General features: G+C 46.8%; 2 protein-coding genes and 1 long non-coding RNA gene across 6 annotated transcripts in view; 1 reads left to right on the forward strand and 2 right to left on the reverse strand.

Moving 5' to 3' along the window:
• Positions 1-1,608: 1,608 nt before the first annotated feature.
• Positions 1,609-2,542, reverse strand: LOC116538655. Its single transcript, XR_004263730.1, has 2 exons — positions 2,494-2,542; positions 1,609-2,354 (listed from the first exon to the last, which is right to left on the reverse strand). It is a non-coding gene; the product is annotated as an uncharacterized LOC116538655 (long non-coding RNA).
• A 4,911-nt stretch (positions 2,543-7,453) lies between these two features.
• On the reverse strand, positions 7,454-12,493 carry RPUSD2 (RNA pseudouridine synthase domain containing 2). The gene is made up of 3 exons (XM_032261129.1): positions 11,855-12,493; positions 9,911-10,207; positions 7,454-8,611 (listed from the first exon to the last, which is right to left on the reverse strand). The coding sequence occupies exons 1-3, from the start codon at positions 12,458-12,460 to the stop codon at positions 7,877-7,879; spliced, it is 1,638 nt and encodes a 545-aa protein (XP_032117020.1). The 5' UTR covers positions 12,461-12,493; the 3' UTR covers positions 7,454-7,876.
• A 4,679-nt stretch (positions 12,494-17,172) lies between these two features.
• The window catches only part of CCDC32 (coiled-coil domain containing 32), an 11,550-nt gene continuing 10,421 nt past the window's right edge, over positions 17,173-18,301 (forward strand). The window contains exon 1 of one of the 4 annotated variants that reach the window (XM_032261131.1): positions 17,173-17,282. The gene's annotated coding sequence lies outside the window, so the exon portion shown is untranslated. Of the gene's footprint in view, positions 17,468-18,301 lie in introns of all 4 variants that reach the window. The other 3 variants (XM_032261133.1, XM_032261130.1, XM_032261132.1) reach the window with 3 other exon arrangements.

Raw genomic sequence — 18,301 nt, forward strand, 5'->3', positions numbered from 1 at the left:
CCAGGCTGGAGTGCACTGGCATGATCTTGGCTCACTGCAACCTCCGCCTCCCAGGTTCAAGCTATTCTCGTGCCTCAGCCTCCTAAGTAGCTGGGATTACAGGCATGTACCTTCATACCCGGCTACTTTTTGTATTTTTAGGAGAGATGGGGTTTCAGGTTTCATCATGTTGGCCAGGATGGTCTCGATCTCTTGACCTCGTGATCCACCTGCCTCAGCCTCCCAAAATGCTGGGATTACAGGCGTGAGCCACCGCGCCCGGCTTAGTAGGCAATTCTGAACTGTTTTGACCTGGTTAATGGTTGACTATAATATTGGAGTTTTGAAAACGAGGACAAGCTTCAAATGAAAAGAAGAGAGGGACAGAGGACTTGGAGGGAAAGAAAATAATAATCATAATTATAGACAATATTGTTCACCATGTACAAGACAGTGTTCTATGCAGAACGAGTGCCTTTGCTGATACCTCGTCGGGACCACAGTAAACTTATCCACCTAAAAGCTGGTCACATTCCATGGCTGCTCTATCTTTGGTTTTCAAGAATCCTATGTTCTAGAACATGTGAATTTTGAGGATCAACAATCCAAAGCTCAAAACGGCTTTGAAATGAGTCCATTTTTTCTAAAGTCTTTGGAGGCAAGATTGACTGGAGCAAGTCTAGGTCGTCCAGAAAAAGATACAGACATTCAGGGAAATCCCAGGTTCCAACCCCTGGCTGGAACCAATGCCAACTTTGATAACGCAACTGCTGGACCAGCTGCATTTTCAGTTGCTATATTCAGCTGCCTCAGCCTCTCACATGACTGGAGAGAATGAAAATTGTTATATTCTTTTTGGAGGGCAGTTTTCTATTACCTATTTATATTTAAAGCCATTGACCCCATAATTACCCTAAAAAAACTGTCCTATAGAAACTACACTACAAGTATGGAAGGGTATAGGGATGTTTACCATGGTCTGAGAATAGTGAAAAACTGAAAACACCTATAATTCCACCAACAGAATTATAGTACAATGAAACACAATGCAGCTATAAAAAAAAATCAAGCTGCAGAATAATTTGTAAGCCATGATCTCATTTTTGTTAAAGGAAATACATGTAGATTTGTGTATCTATGAATAGAAAACACGCAGAAGGCCGGGCGCGGTGGCTCAAGCCTGTAATCCCAGCACTTTGGGAGGCCGAGGCGGGTGGATCACGAGGTCAAGAGATCGAGACCATCCTGGTCAACACGGTGAAACCCCGTCTCTACTAAAAAAAACAAAAAATTAGCTGGGCATGGTGGTGCGTGCCTGTAATCCCAGCTACTCAGGAGGCTGAGGCAGGAGAATTGCCTGAACCCAGGAGGCGGAGGTTGCGGTGAGCCGAGATCGCGCCATTGCACTCCAGCCTGGGTAACAAGAGCGAAACTCCGTCTCCAGAAAGAAAAAAAAAAAAAAAAAAAGAAAACACGCAGAAGAACCCTGAATTTTTATCATTATTGTTCCCCCCTCCTTCTGTTACTGGTTTTGACTGTAAGTTGTCCAGGTTCTTGGCATTTTTAACAAATAATTGAACAAAACTCACAGCAAAGCAAGGTAAAAATGAAGCAGTGAAAGAAACGAAATAAGGGCAGGGATTTATTGAAAACATAAGTACACTCCACAGTGTGGGAATGGGATGGGCAGTGGCTCAAGGGCCCACGGTACGGAATCTTCTCAGATCCAAATACCCATAGAGGTTTCCCATTGGCCACTTGGTGTTCACCTCACGTAAATGAAGTGGTGGCTGGCAATCAGAGGCTGAAGTGAAGTTACAAGGGTCACACTCCTATGCAAACATCTATTGGTTGCACAAAGCAACCAGTCAGAGGCTAAAGCGAAGTTACAAAGTTGCACTTCTATGCAAATGAAGACTTGGCCCAGAATCAGTCTGATTGGTTTCACACAACAACCAATCAGAGGCTGAAATGAAGTTACAAAGGTCACAATCCTATGCAAACATCTGATAGATCGCAAAAAGCAACCAGTCAGAGGTACTTTCAATTTCCCATCTGCCGGCCAGAAAAGTTGGGGGTTTGCAAAAGGAGTAACCTCTGGTCCTTTGGTTACTTAGGAGTGGAAAGTTAGGGCTTTCCTATCAATTAAGTTCTAGGAAGTCATTGTGAAACTGCCTTAGTTTCCCTGCCTCTAGACCCTATTCTCCTGCCTCATCACCACCCCTTTGAGACCCCTTAGTTATTAATAGTGGTTACCTCCAGAGTAGGGGCAAGGGAAGGGGCCATAATAAAACTTTTAAAAGGCGACTATTTCATAAGGGTAAAAAACACATTCAAGAGCAGCCAACTGTAGGCCGGGCACAGTGGCTCCACACCTGTAATCCCAGCACTTTGGGAGGCTGAGGTGGGTGGATCATGAGGTTAGGAGTTGGAGACTATCCTTGCTAACACAGTGAAGCCACCCCCCATCTCTACTAAAAATATAAAAAATTAGCCAGGCGTGGTGACACCCACTTGTAGTCCCAGCTACTCACGAGGCCAAGGCAGGAGAATCACTTGCACACAGGAGACAGAGGTGGCACTGAGCCAAGATTGGGCCACTGCACTCCAGCCTGGGCGACAGAGTGAGAATCCATCTCAATTGAAAAAAAAAAAAAAAAAGAGAGAGAGAGAACAGTTGTTAACCATAGCAAAGGCCAACTAGATTCAACTCGAGCTCCTTACAGGCAGTACCTTTGTCACAGGTTTTGTATTATCCTAGCATAGCATTTAATTAATACACAAAGACCAACTACTCGATTAGTATGTGCATGGTGGAAGAACACACACACACACACACACACAAACACAGCCCGTGTTTTAGGTGTCTGCAGGCTAGTGAAGTAATTGTAGTCACGAACTCATTTCATGTAGCGATCCTTTGAAGCAATGCCACCCAATAGAACTTTGCTAGGTGATGGAAGTATTCTATATCTGTGCTGTCTAATGCTAGGTGATGGAAGTATTCCATATCTGTGCTGTCTAATGGTGGCCACCAGAACTGGAAATGTGACAAATGCAGTAGAAGAACTGCATTTTATTTATTTTTATTTTCGAGATAGTCTTCCTCTGTCGCCCAGACTGGAGTACAGTGGCATGATCTCAGCTCACTACAACCTCTGCCTCCCAGGTTCAAGCGATTAACCTGCCTCAGCCTCCTGAGTAGCTGGGATTACAGGCACATGCCACCATGCCTGGTTAATTTTTGTATTTTTAATAGAGACGGGGTTTCGCCATGTTGGCCAAGCTGGTCTAGAACTCCTAGACTCAAGTGATCTGCCCGCCTCGGTCTTCCATGCATTTTAAATTAAATTAAAAAAAATTTTTTTTTTTGAGATGGAGACTCACTCTGTCACCCAGGCTGGAGTGCAATGGCATGCTCTCTCCGCTCATTGCAACCTCCGCCTCCTGGGTTCAAGCGATTCTCCTGCCTCAGCCACCCAAGTAGCTGGGATTACAGGTGCGTGCCACCACGCCCAGCTAATTTTTGTATTTTTTAAGTAGAGACGGGTTTTCACCATGTTGGTCAGGCTGATCTCAAACTCCTGACCTTGTGATCTGCCCCCTCAGCATCCCAAAGTGTTGGGATTACAGGCATGAGCCACGGCGCCTGGCTAATTTTATTTATTTATTTATTTATTTATTATTTTTTTTTTTTGAGACGGAGTTTCGCTCTTGTTACCCAGGCTGGAGTGCAATGGCGTGATCTCGGCTCACCGCAACCTCTGCCTCCTGGGTTCAGGCAATTCTCCTGCCTCAGCCTCCTGAGTAGCTGGGATTACAGGCACGCACCACCATGCCCAGCTAATTTTTTGTATTTTTAGTAGAGACGGGGTTTCACCATGTTGACCAGGATGGTCTCGATCTGTTGACCTCGTGATCCACCTGCCTTGGCCTCCCAAAGTGCTGGGATTACAGGCTTGAGCCACCGCGCCTGGCCAATTTTATTTATTTTTAATTAAATAGCCATATGTGGCCAGCATTGGACCATGCAGCTTTAAAATCTGCTGAAGGCCAGGCATGGTGGCTCATGCCTATAATCCCAGAACTTTGGGAGGCTGAGGCAGGTGGATCACCCGAGGTCAAGAGTTCGAGATCCGCCTGACCAACATGGTGAAACCCTCTCTTGACTAAAAATACAAAAATTAGCTGGGTATGGTGGTGCACACCTGTAGTTCTAGCTACCCAGGAGGCTGAGGCAAGAGAATTGCTTGAGCCTGGGAGGCGGAGGTTGCAGTGAGCAGGGATCGTGCCAGTGCACTCCAGCCTGGCAATTGAGTGAGACTTTTGTCTCAAAAAAAAAAAAAAAAAAATCTGTTGAAATATTAATATATATAGTCTTCTCAGAGAAGTATACACATGGCCAGGCACGGTGGCTTATGCCTGTAATCCCAGCACTTTGGGAGGCGAAGGTAGACAGATCATGAGGTCAGGAGACCGAGATATCCTGGCCCAACATGGTGAAACCATCTCTACTAAAAAGAAAATACAGCTGGGTGTGGTGGCTCACGCCTGTAATCCCAGCACTTTGGGAGGCCGAATCAAGTGGATCACCAGGTCAGAGGTTCAAGACCAGCCTGGCCAAGATAGTGAAACCCCATCTGCATAAAAAAAAATATACAAAAATTAGCTGGGCATGGTAGCGCATGCCGGTAATCTCAGCTACTCGGGAGGAGGAGGCAGAAGAATCACTTGAACCCAGGAGGCAGAGGTTGCAGTGAGCCAAGATTGTGTCACTGCACTCCAGCCTGGTGACAGAGTGAGACTCCATCTAAAAAAAAAGAAAGAAAAACAGAAAGAAAGAAAAGTACACACATATACAAAATTTTACATAAAATTTCAGGAGATCCAGGGATTCTCTCAAGTCCATCCATGTGTGTCTAGCTCAAGGACCTCTGAAATAATGAGAATGGAATAAACAGCACTAGAGAGGGTAAAATTCAGAACTGAAGAGATGAGATTGAAAATGAGCAAATGCTAATGCCCCCCATTCAGAAGCCTGGGATCCTGGAAGGAACCGCACTAAGTGTGAAGGTAGCCTCTGCCTCTCTCGTCACACAGAACATTTACCACATTGTTTGTTTACCCCATTGTGCTGGACATTCAGGCTGCAAACTTTGTAAGAGCTGAGACCATATTTGTCTTACTCACCATTATATACCCAGAGCCTAGTATGAATCCAGCACATAGTTGGCTTTCGAATATCTGCCAGATGAATTTATTGGATATCTCATTCTTTCCAGTCCTAGGAGACCACAGCTCCTGAGTTATGGAGGGTCTCCGTGATAAGGGGAGTTGGCTGGCTCATGGAATAGACTTTCCTTGAAGCTGAGCAAATACTCAGATCCATGAGAATCCTGTATCTCTTTCTTCAGGTCCAAAAGAGAAAAATTTAAAAAAAATAAAAAGAGAGAGAATCCTATATCACTGGGGTTGTTTCTATGCCTTGTGATATAAATGTCACTCAAAGGCTTCATAATAAGTGATAGGGAGCCATATACTGGAGCCCCAGGGTTAAATGCTCTCCTTGGGTATCTCCTCCTCTGTCTTCTCAAGTTCTGGAATATGACTACCTTCTCTCAAATTGCCCCTCTATCTGGAATTCTCTTATATCTCTACTAGGCAAATTCTAAGTCACTGTGAAATGCCTCTTTCTCTGGGAAATCTGTATTGGTACTTTCAGACAGAATTATATCATATTTCCACTGGTTTCCTTTGTACTTGCACATTTCATTGTGTGTATTCTAAAAGGGCAGGGGCCAGACATTCATCTCTGTATCCCAGCAATAATGTTTGGCATATAGAAGGTGGTTAACGACAACTATGAACCACTACAAGAATATAAACACAATTGCTTTCCCCAATACTGCTTCTGCTCCTTATGTGCTTGTCAAAGACAACGGATTTGGTATGAATAAGCCTTTGTTATTCACAAGGAAATTACCTGAAAACAAAACTCCATGGTCCTCTTTATGAGTACTCCAAAAAAACAGAATATACATGACAGATGTACAACAGAAGGAACAGGACAGAAAAGGTTTCTGCCTAAGCAGAAGTCGAAGGGCTGTCTAGGCAGAAATACAGGGCAAGAACATCCTCAATATGGTAACAGGCATTTATGAAAAGCCCACAGGTAACATTACATACAACAGTGAAAACTGAAAACTTTCCGCCTAAGATCAGGAGCAAGACAAGGATTCCTACTTTCCCTATGCTACTTCTATTCAACATTGTATTGGAAGTTCTATCCATAGCAATTAGACAAGAAACAGAAGCAAAAGGCATCTAAATGGGTAGGGAAGAAGTAACATTATCTCTATTTACAGATGACATGGATTATATATGTATAAAAATATATATAATATACATAGTATAATCTATATATTATATAATATGTATATATCCCTGAAGAATCCACAAAAAAAAACTAACAAATTCAGCAAAATTGCAGAGTACAAAATCAACACACAAAAATCAGTCTTTTTTTTTTTTGATGCAGCATCTCAGTCTGTCGCCCAGGCTGGAGTGCAGTGGCATGATTTTGGCTCACTGCAACCTCCACCTCTTGGCTTCAAGTGATTCTCCTGTCTCAGCCTCTTGAGTAGCTGGGACTACAGGTGCATGCCACCATGCCCGGCTAATTTTTGTAGTTTTAGTAGAGACGAGGTTTCACCATGTTGGCCAGGCTGGTCTTGAACTCCTGACCTCAGGTGATCCACCCCAGTCAGCCTCACAAAGTGCTGGGATTACAGGCATGAGCCGCTGTGCCCAGCCAATAATCTATCATATTTCTATACAGCAGCAATGAATAAAGACTCAAAACATGAAATTAAGAAAACAATTCTGGCTGGGCGTGGTCCACAGGTCCTAGATGGTCTTGTAGTAGTGTCTGTAGTCACAGGAAGGCCCGGGCCCCTGCTTCTGGTACCAGTCACACATCTTCACCTCCAGCTCACTGTTGGCCACCTCGAGGGTGTATACCTCCTCCAGGTAGGAAATCACACAGAGCCGTCACCCCAGGCCCCTGAAGGAATGTGGCCCATGACCGGCAATAGCTGTAGGAAGTCATGGCGAGGTGGAACACGCCCAGAGGCTGTGGATCACACGAGAAGCTGTTTTTTTTTTTTTTTTTTTTGAGATGGAGTTTCGCTCTTGTTACCCAGGCTGGAGTGCAATGGCGCGATCTCGGCTCACCGCAACCTCCGCCTCCTGGGTTCAGGCAATTCTCCTGCCTCAGCCTCCTGAGTAGCTGGGATTACAGGCACACGCCACCATGCCCAGCTAATTTTTTGTAATTTTAGTAGAGACGGGGTTTCACCGTGTTGACCAGGATGGTCTCGATCTCTTGACCTCGTGATCCACCCACCTCGGCCTCCCAAAGTGCTGGGATTACAGGCTTGAGCCACCGCGCCCGGCTTTTTTTTTTTTTTTTTTTAAGGGTCACGGTCTCATTCTGTTACCCAGGCTCTGGAGTGCGGCAGCACACAGTTGACTTTAGCCTGGAACTCCTGGCCTTAAGTGATCCTTTCACTTCTATCTCTCAAAGCTATCTCTCAAAGTCACTATGGCCACGAGCCACAGTGCCTGGACAGTTAAAGTGGTTAATTTTAGGTTATGTGAATTTTACATCAGTCATAATAAAAAAGAAACCAGAAGTAAGAAAACCAGACACAAAAGATGTTAGAAAAAGGGATCTATTTACAAACCAAAAAGTCTCCAAATTCCTGTTGGAAGGAGGTAGCAAGTAGGAGCAGGTCCCTCGTAGAAACCCCAAGTGCCAGCCCATGGGGTGAGCCCTTGCCCCTATGGCCTAACCTTGTCACAACCCAAGAAGCAATCCCTCCAATGTCCACAGCCCTCAGTCTTCTTGCCAGTCATCCTGTGCCCAGGCAGGCATTGGCGAAAAGTACTCAAAGCCTGGCCCTTTATAGCGTAGGGCGTGTAGGAACATCACAAGGTCTTGGGGCAAGGGATCCTGTCGTACCAGCCGGCACTCTGCACAGAGTGGGTCTGTCTCTTGATTCATGACGTCTGTTTCAATTGCCTTCTCTGGTGCCAACGCTATTGTGTCCAAATCCTGAGGCACTGCCTCAACTACTTCCTCCATCTTCTGGGCAGCGGCAGCCAACTCTTCCAGGTTGTCCTTGCCCAACTCTGAGGAGGGGGCTGCAGAGTCTGTGAGTCCTGGGGACAGGTCACCCTCACAGAGATCTAACACATCCAGGCTCTGTTTGGCCTGGTGCTCTGCTACCAGGTCCCGTAGCAATTCCTCATCTGTCTTGGGAATGTGACCACCCCGGCCTCGGGAGGGACCCCAGGCAGCTGAGTTATAGATGGGGTCGTTGAGAATGGGATGGCCCAAGAACTGAAGGTGGACTCGAATCTGGTGCGTGCGGCCTGTGAGTGGCCGGCACTGTACCACACTGGAGTGGCCATTGTAGCTTAGTCTCTGGAACACTGTCTCACAGGGCTTGCCCTGGGGATCTACACGGCACACCCCTACTTTGTAAGACACCACTAAGATGGGTTCTTTACAGGTCACTTCCTCGGTAGGGAACTCCCCTTCCACCCGGCACACATACTCCTTCTCCAGCTACATAGGAGGAAAGAGGAAGAAAGTCAGTACAAAGCCTAAATTCATGGAGTCCAAACCCTCTGTGGGGTGATAAGGACCATTGTCAGACAGAAGATTCCAATTCCAGCTCTACCATTTGTCAGTTTTGTGATCTTGGTTTCATTACTTAACCTCTAAATCCTACTAACTCATCTAGAAAATGTGAAATTAGAAGAGCATTTACTGGCTGGGTGCAGTGGCCCACGCCTGTAATCCCAGCACTTTGGGAGATCAAGGTGGGTGGATCACCTCAAGTTGGGAGTTCCAGACCAGAATGATCAACATGGAGAAACCCCATCTCTACTAAAAAATACAAAATTAGCCAGGCATAGTGGCTCATGCCTATAATCCCAGCTACTAGGAAAGCTGAGGCAGGAGAATCGCTTAAACCCGGGAGGCGGAAGTTGCGGTTAGCTGAGACTGCACCACTGCACTCCAGCCTGGGCAACAAAAGTGAAACTCTATCTCAAAAAAGAAAAAGAAAAGCATTTACCTCATTGGGCTGTGATAAGCATTTAGTAAGTTAGGCTTTAGTGTGCATGGTACTAAACCTGGTATACAGTATGCACTCAATAAATGTATTACGATTCAGATCCAGAATTACAAGTCTCAAGACAACAATTATTACCATTAAACTCCTGTATCAAGCCTTTTCCAACTACATCTAGAATCTTTCCACCAAGCAGGCTCTCCCAACAATCTTAAAAGCCTTGCTCAGCCTGTCAGCCTTTTATTTTCTTATGTTATTTTATTTTTTTGAGACCAAGTTCTTGCTCTATAGCTCAGGCTGGACATCAGTGACACGATCATGGCTCACTGCAGCCTCAACCTCCCAGGCCCAAGAGATCCTCCTACCCAGTCTCCCAAGTAGCAGAAACCACAGGCATGTGCCACCATGCCAGGCTAAGTTTTGTTTTTTTGTAGAGACAGTGTCTCCCTATGTTGCCCAGGCTGGTCTCAACCTCCTGGGCTCGTCACCCTCCTGTCTCAGCCTCCCCAAATGCTGGGATTACAGGTGTGAGCCACCGTGCCTGGCTTTGTCAGCATATTAAAACTTCAAAACAGCAAACTACTAAGAGAGACAGTGTAAGTCATCTCTAAAGATTGTTTGGAAACATTATGAGATATTCTGCATTTGGCACTTTAGGCGTTGACCTGCCTTAAGGTAAGAAGGAAGGTCAAATATAAAGGCCCACTTCAGAACTCCATGATGCCCTTTTGAAACAGAGCATTCGAGAGCCCAAGAAAAGGCCTGTAGGAGACAAAAGTCTGACTCACCTGCCGGTCCCGAACCTGCTCGTGAATTCTCTCAGAGACTGCAGCTGTCTTCGCAAACATAAGTACCCCTGAGGTAAGGCGGTCAAGCCGATGCAATGGGTGTAGCTCCTTGAGTTGGTGCTCCTTGCCTAGGATGAATATAACTGTGTTGTGTCGGAAGCGGCCACACGGGTGGACAGGAATGGAGGAAGGCTTGTCTACAACCACCACATCTTCATTCTCAGCTAGCAGGCGAATGGGCTCTGCTGTGACTGGTGGCTCATGCCTGTGCACTGTGTTCCGCAAGAAATCATTGTCCTGTCAAAGACAAAGATAACAGGTTGGCCCAGGGACCAGCAGCCTGTAATCAGTCAACTCCATACCCAGCTTCCCCTGTTCCCTACTGACATGGAAAAATGGTGACAGCACATCCTTAGGCAGAAAGAGCAGTGTGCACAGTGTGACCTCAATTTATAAACAGACAGACAGACAAGCATATAGCTGGCATTGAAGTTACTGGAAGAACACACACAAAAATGTTAACTGTGATATCTGATGGTGAGATTATGAATGTTTTTTGGTTTTGCTGATTGTATTTTCCCTACAATAAAGGTATTTTAAAGGTAAAACTTTTTTTTGAGACAGAGTCTCGCACTGTCGCCCTGCTGGACTGCAGTAGCACAAGCTCCGCTCACTGCAACCTCTGCCTCCCGGGTTCAAGCAATACTCCTGCCTCAGCCTCCCAAGTAGCTGGGACTACAGGCGTGTGCCACCACACCCAGCCAAATTTTGTATTTTTTAGTAGAGACGGGGTTTCACCATGTTGGCCAGGATGGTCTCGATCTCTTGAACTCGTGGTCCACCCACTACGGCCTCTCAAAGTGCTGGGATTACAGGCATGAGCCGCCACGCCTGGCAAGGTAAAACTTTTTTAATGGAGGAAAACCTCCATAAATCATCACTTATCACTATCTCGAACAAACAAAACTAAGGTTTAAGTCCAGGGATGTGGGCTCTAGACCAGGATTTGGCACAGGCTCACTACATGCTTGTGGGCAAGTCGTTTATCTTCTCTGGGTCTCCATTTCCTGTGGAATGTGAGGGTTAGACCAGAACTGTGCTTTTAGAATTGGGATAGGAGAGGGAATTCGTCAAAGTAAATCTGTTATATATTGACTCAAACTGCTTGATCAATGGGACAAGTTACTCTAAAACCATCCATTCCCCAAATGCTTTCCTCCACTCACAACATGGTAAACCACTGTTACTCACAAGTAAACAGTGTAACTTCTGACAGGGGTGTCTGGTATCTCACACCTGTGATGGAATTTGAACGGAGGCAAAGCACTGGGCTAAACAATTCTAGTCTTTATCCCTGACATCTCCCAACTCTATTAACGTATCAGGCTCTACGTTAAACAGTTTCAGTTATAAGGAGCACAGGCTTTGGTAGTGGCACTGTTTGGCCTTACTCCTTGAGTTTCCTTAGTTTCCTCATAGGTAAAATGGAGTGGCAATACCTACTTCACAAGGTTGTCATTAGAATTAGACGTTAATGGACATAAAATGGTTAACTTTGTGCTCAGCACACAGTAAAGAGACATAAATGATAGCCCCTATTATTACTATTTGCACAGAGATCTACAATGCAGGATAAAGCGATCAGTGCCCTTGCCACAAGACAGTGTTTAAAGGAATTATGGCAATTCCAACTTCTGTCCTTTGGTAGCAAGGAAGCTGCCCTGAAGAAGAGGATAAACAGGCTGAGTTCTGAAGCACAGAGACTCTGTCCACTTTCGAGGGTGGAAAACGGGGGCTAAAAGTGTTCCAAATGAAAGCGCGAAAGCTTTACAGTTGCCATGATTTTAATCCAGTACCTATGATTTACTAAGTCAAAACAAAAACAAACACAAAAAACCACCCCCTTTCCTTGCCAGATTCTGGCCAGCCCCAACAGGACTCCACCTTGAGCACGATGTTGAGGTCCTGCACCGGCTCCTCGTTGAGATGCAGGCGGCCCGCCCGGATCGCGGCCTCGTAGTAGGCCAGGGGCTGAGCTCGGAACTCGGTGCTGAAGACGTGCAGCAAGCTGTGGCCCACCCAGCGGCCTTTGCAGTAGGTCCGGAAATCAAAGTAATAGGGCTGCACCTTACGCAGGCCGCCCTCGAAGTAATAACTGGTTTCTGCAAAGTGCTCATCGCCGAAGCTCACCCCGGTCCGCCGCTTCTTCGGGGGCGGCACGACACGTTCCCCGGTTGCGCCGCGGCGCTTCTTACGCTTGCCCGGGCCCTGGGCTGCAGTCGAGGCATGCTCCCCGCCAACTGGGGCCGGCTCCACTTCCTGGCCCGCCGGCTTCAGGGGCTCCGGGGGAGGCCCAACCATCGCGTCGCCACCAGCGTCACCATTTTGCTGATGCAGAGCCTTTAGCCCGCCCGTTGTCCCAACCTGGGTAGACAGTGTTTCTGCCATTGGGCCCTTATAGCCACTCCAAGTCCTGGCAAAGCTAGGGCGCTGGAGGTGGTAGCGCCACAGTCCCAGAACCCCGGGCCATCCGCTGCGGCTCACCCACATAACCACGCTACCCCCACTCCGGGGTCGCGATCTGAGGACGTCACTCGGCCCCAGCAAATCAGAGAGGTCCAGTCCCGAGGCGGGGTCTGCGTTGAGTGAGCGAATAAGTGTTACTCGAGTTGAATTAGGTGAATTGAGTGAGCGGCGTTAAGACTGTAAATGTCTTACCAAAAGTGACCTTATGCAGATGTCTTCCTATTAGGAGATACGACGTTATTTATAAAGGAAACCCTTGGAATTGCTCCGTGTAAAGGCCATGGCAGCAGTTGGTAGTGTAGATTCCGATTACGTAGTCCCTTCGGTCTGGAGAAATGCTTGAAAGGAGCTTTATTTAAAACAAAACAAAAACTAACAACCAGAATAAAGATTGCTAAATTCTGCGAATATACTAAAACCCACTGTATTGTATACTTTAAAAGGGTCAATATTACAGTATGTGACATATCTCAACAAGATTGTTATATGTGTATTTACAGCACACACACAAGCACCCCAGAAGCAATGTGTTCACATCTGTGTTTCCCCTAACAGCATGAGGATTAGAGATCCCCATTCGCCTCCCATTAGAGGATATATTGCGAGGCTCTTAATTGCAAAATAAACCAATTCTGGCTAACTTCATCAGAGAGGGAATTATGGAAAGAATATTAGTACCATCGAATTCACAAGACAGGTGGAGAATAGTCTCAGAAAAGGGCCAAATCAAGGAAAACCAAGGCTTTTGAAAGCCTGGCTTCAGGAATGTCAGGGAAGAAACCCAGTTGGGGTGCTGTAGACACCACACACTATGTTGTTCCAAAGGACCCATTTTCCTGCAGCCCTGCCACCCCTTGGAGGCCCATAAATCTCCTTGTGTCTCTCTGTCCCTCTCCCAAAGTTCAGAGTCCTGCAGGGGAGGACTTCCATCAGGCAAACCTCATTGGTCTGAGCCCTCACTTCCAGGTGCCTGGGGAAGAATTTAACTCCTCCTTTTTTTTTGAGACGGAGTCTTGCTCTTGCCCAGGCTGGAGTGCAGTGGCTTGATCTTGGCTCACTGCAACCTCTGCCTCCTGGGTTCAAGCGATTCTTCTGTCTCAGCCTCCCAAGTAGCTGGGACTACAGGCGCTTGCCACCACGCCCAGCTAATTTTTGTATTATTAGTGCTGGGATTACAGGCATGTGCCACAGTACCCGGCCAAGACTCTAACCCCCTTTAGTATCCAGAGTGAGATTCATCCAAATAAGGAGGCATTTCAATGTTAGTTTGAAAAAACAAAAACAAAAAAACTGGACACAGTCTAATTCTTATCCTATGCATTTGTATTCTGGAGAGGAAAAAGGAACATCTTTTTTAGCCAAATTTCTTCTTCAAGTTGTCAGTCTCACTAAACTAACTGAGGGGCTGCAGCTGAGATATTCACAGCTGTAGAACTCCATATGCTGAAAAGCCTGATTCCTGACTCCCTCCAGAAATAAGAGGTAGAATTTTCCATTGATTGTGGGGTATATTAGAACCAAATTACTTCACAGGAGAGACATCATCCCTCAACTCTGTCATCTTATTACAGTGAGATATTTACAGTGAGAGTAGAACCTTATCCAAAAGAAAAGTATTTATTCTTAGCCAGCTTCTCTGCTCCATAGCATTGGGGCGGGATAATTAAATGAGTAAAATACTTTGAATAGTGCCTGGCAAAACTGTGAAGACAGAAAACAGCAGAATCTTGTTCCCCCTCCCCTTCTGACCTGCTAAATGAGAATTTGCATTTTAACATGGTCCCCAGGTGATTTTTCTGCATGTCAAAGTTTGAGAAGCACTAGCATAGACCATGTAGAATAGATATTTGTCATATTCTATAAACAGCATCTTCTGAACACCCTTCTTTTGGGGGGGGGGGGATTTCTCACATTACGTTACTGCCCCCTAGAGGTGGAAGCTAGAGCCTTCCCACACTCTGCTGGAGCTTGGACAGAAGCATCCGATCTGGGCTCCATCTCTCAAGCAGAGACTTTGGTTCAGAGGCACACAGCCGAGGAAGACGGCCCAGTGTGAAATCTATGTCTAACAAGGCAGCATTGGACGCATCTAATCTGGGAGGCCAACAGTAAGGGAGGTTCTCATGTCCAGTGCCCACAACAAATGGTGCCAGCTATTTATGTTCAGTGGCCATAGGATGTTCCCTGTGCAGTCTCTCAGTGAGGTTTAGATACTCTTCCTGGCTGTATAGACCTAAAGCCTGACTCTCCACCCACCTTGAGGTTCTGTGAACTACTTAATATAGTTGGAGGAATGTCTGGAGCAGACACAGTGCAAAGCATGATTTAAGGGAAAAACAGTTATACCAGGACAAGAAGCTATGGCCCAGGAGGCAGCATTCAGTATCGTAAAGATACCCATTGTATGACAAGCTTGGGGCAAGAGCCACTTCTCCTGATAAAGGAGTTGTAGGACCTTGCTCTAGTTTTTGTGGACAGCTGCCCTGAGACTCTCAATGCTTTGAGCATCTGAGGGCTTAAAACCCTTCTGGAGGCCGGGCGCGGTGGCTCAAGCCTGTAATCCCAGCACCGTGGGAGGCCGAGGCGGGTGGATCACGAGGTCAAGAGATCGAGACCATCCTGGTCAACATGGTGAAACCCCGTCTCTACTAAAACTACAAAAAATTAGCTGGGCATGGTGGCGTGTGCCTGTAATCCCAGCGACTCAGGAGGCTGGGGCAGGAGAATTGCCTGAACCCGGGAGGCGGAGATTGCGGTGAACCGAGATCGCGCCATTGCACTCCAGCCTGGGTAACAAGAGCGAAACTCCGTCTCAAAAAAAAAAAAAAAAAAAAAAAAAACCCTTCTGGATAATTGCACCTTGGTGACTGTGAACTTTATTAGCTCTTGTTACTGTGCTGCTTGAAAAGCATTTTCCTATATAACTCATTGGAAGCTGCCAGCAGGTGGCAGTAACTCTGACAGCTTTGTTACTGCTGTGTGACTTAAAGCATTCTCCTATAAATTTTTTTTAAAGTAGCTTGCCAATAGATAGAGGTATTGCACACTGCACCCTCTTCACTGCACACAGCCCACCTCTATGCCTCGGTGACCTAATGGGAGTGGACCCCTTACTGCACACGGCCCACTTCCTTGCCTTGATAACCTAATGGGAATGAACCCCTTGCTGCGAAATGTCCACCTCCTAGCCTAAGTGACCTAATGGGAATGGACCACTTGTTTTATTGCTCACGACCCTAGCACTATCCTTAAAGATGACTTCACTCACTGCCCTGCTCCCTAACCTATACACAATAAATACTGACGCTTCTAGACATTCAGGGCCTCACTTAACTTTGCTTATAGGTGGCGTGGGCCCCCTGAGCCCATCTGAGTTTTCCTTGTACTTCTGTGTCCTGTCTCTTTATTTCTCAGATCCTGTGCCTCAGCACAGCATAAGGGACACCCCACGACGCTATGGGGCCCTCAGCCCTACACATGGTGGCATGCGCTTGTAGTCCCAGCTACTCAAGAGGCTGAGGCAGGAGAATCGCTTGAACCCAGGAGGCGGAGTTCCAGTGAGCCGAGATTGCACCACTGTACTCCAGCCTGTGTGACAGAGCAAGACTCCATCTCAAAACAAAACAAACAAAACACAATACCGTCACCATTAGCTATGTGCCGTACAATAGCTACATGTGGCTAATGAAATTTAAATTCATTAACATTAAAAAAAAATCTGAGACAAGATCTCATTCCCATCATCCAGGATGGAGTGCAGTGGCATGATCTTGGCTCACTGCAGCCTCAACTTCTGAAATCAGGTGATCCTCCCACCTCAGCCTCCCTAGTAGCCGAGATTACAGACATGAAACACCGTGACCAGCTAAATTTTTTTGTATTTTTAGTACAGACGAGATTTTGCCACATTGCCTATGGTGGTCTCTAAATGGGATCACATAAGGCCCCCAAAGTGTTAGGATTACAGGCCGGGGGCGGTGGTGCAACTCCACCTCCTGTGTTCAAGCGATTCTCCTGCCTCAGTCTCATGAGTAGCAGGGATTACAGGCATGCACCACCACGCCCAGCTAATTTTTGTATTTTTAGTAGAGATGGGGTTTCACCCTGTTGGCCGGGCTGATCTCGAACTCCTGACCTCAGGTGATCTACCCGCTTCGCCCTCCCAGAGTACTGGGATTACAGGCGTGAGTCACTGCGCCCAGCCGTCTATAGCTCTTTACCGTTATTTGTAAACTTTTAGGCCTCCATGGCGGACCCCCGTTCTAAACAACTAAGCTGTAAGGATATCCGGGTCGTATACCACATCATATGTGTCTTGAATTCAAGCTTGACACGATGCTTAGAACACAGCAGGAGTTTGCTATCTATTGACTGAAGAAAAGCTTCATAACTTGATAAATGAGACATGGGTCTCCTCAAAATAAGGAAAGAAGCCACGGAAGTGCTCTAACTAGGGGAACGAAGGGGTGAAATTTTTGGACGACAAACACAGGCGGAGATAATTGTGAAGAAGGTGAACTGGCTCCGGAGACCACGAAGTCAAAAATCTTGGAAATTGGGCTTCCCTATCCAAGCAGGGGCTGGAACCTTGGATCTACAAGGAATCAACTCGGCCTTCGGGAGGGGCAATCCGTTTCACGGCAACCAGAGCCCCGCCCACCGCTCGCAGCTCCGCGTTTCTTCACCCGCCGAGCTCCTCTCGACCAATCGACGCACAGAATATCGTCGGGTAGGAAGGTAGTTGGAGGACTCCTGGGATCCGTCACTCGGAGACTCCGCCCCTCTTGATTTCCTCTGAACTGCGGGCGACAGAGCTGAGCCAAGCGTTTGCTGGGCAGCTGTTGCGGTGAGTGAGCTGGGGCTGGGGTGCCTAACGTTTTGGATCTTCTACTCCGGCCCGGCCCCGAAACACCACATAGAAGCCTTGGGACCTGATTCACCCAATCCAGACAGCCCTAGAGATCTGAGCGACTGAGGCCTGGGGTCTGAACGCCAGAATTTCCTGCGCGGGTCTGGACGCCCTGCGCTGGGGTAAGAGGGCATGCGGGGCTCTGGTGTGAACAAAGTCTTGGTTTTGGGTGGCTTGAGACGACTTTGGGTGGGGGTTCACTGGCACCCTAGACATCAGTTCACCCAGGACCGCCGTGCCATATCTGGCCCTTTTACTTCCGGGGCTTTACGCTGGCTGGGCTCTGTCTCTTGGCCTTATTCAGACCTTGCCTCAGGCAGCCTTCCAGATCTCTAAGTCCCCTCAAAAGCCTCCAGGCTCTTTGCGTAGCTTTTCCTACCTGCCCTTGCTTGGGCTGCTTTCTTTATGTTTTCCAAACAAGCAGGATGGTATTTGATAAAAACATGGATTCTATGCAGATGCAGTTGCTAATAAAAAACAAAACAAAACACATGGATTCTGGAGCAGCAGAGATCTGGTTCCAGTCAACGATTCCCCACAGTAATATGCCCTGGGGCAGTTGCCCTTCTGAGCCTTATTTTTTCATCTGTAACATGGTGAAAATACCTATCTTTCAGTGTTTGTATTAAAATAAGAACATGAGGCATATGGCTGAACGGCATGCACTGAGCACATAGCCCTTGCATTGTGACAGTACTCTGTGACACTTTTTACCCAGCAGGATATTCATGTATGTGAAACTGTGAAACACCTTTAGTTTGTGTTCTGTTGAAAACAGAATTTAATTGACTGGGGATAGAGCTGTTGCATTTTGGAGATTTTTGGAGAAAGTGCAGCCTGGTTGTCCGCACTGGAAATTCCCTATCTATCTATCTATCTATCTATCTATCTATCTATCTAATCTGTGTGTGTGTGTGTGTGTGTGTGTGTGTGTGTGTGTGTGTGTGTGTGTGTGT

The sequence above is a fragment of the Sapajus apella genome, unplaced genomic scaffold (genome assembly GCF_009761245.1).
Source record: "Sapajus apella isolate SASKATOON/1434 unplaced genomic scaffold, GSC_monkey_1.0 scaffold122, whole genome shotgun sequence".
NCBI classification, from domain to species: domain Eukaryota; kingdom Metazoa; phylum Chordata; class Mammalia; order Primates; family Cebidae; genus Sapajus; species Sapajus apella.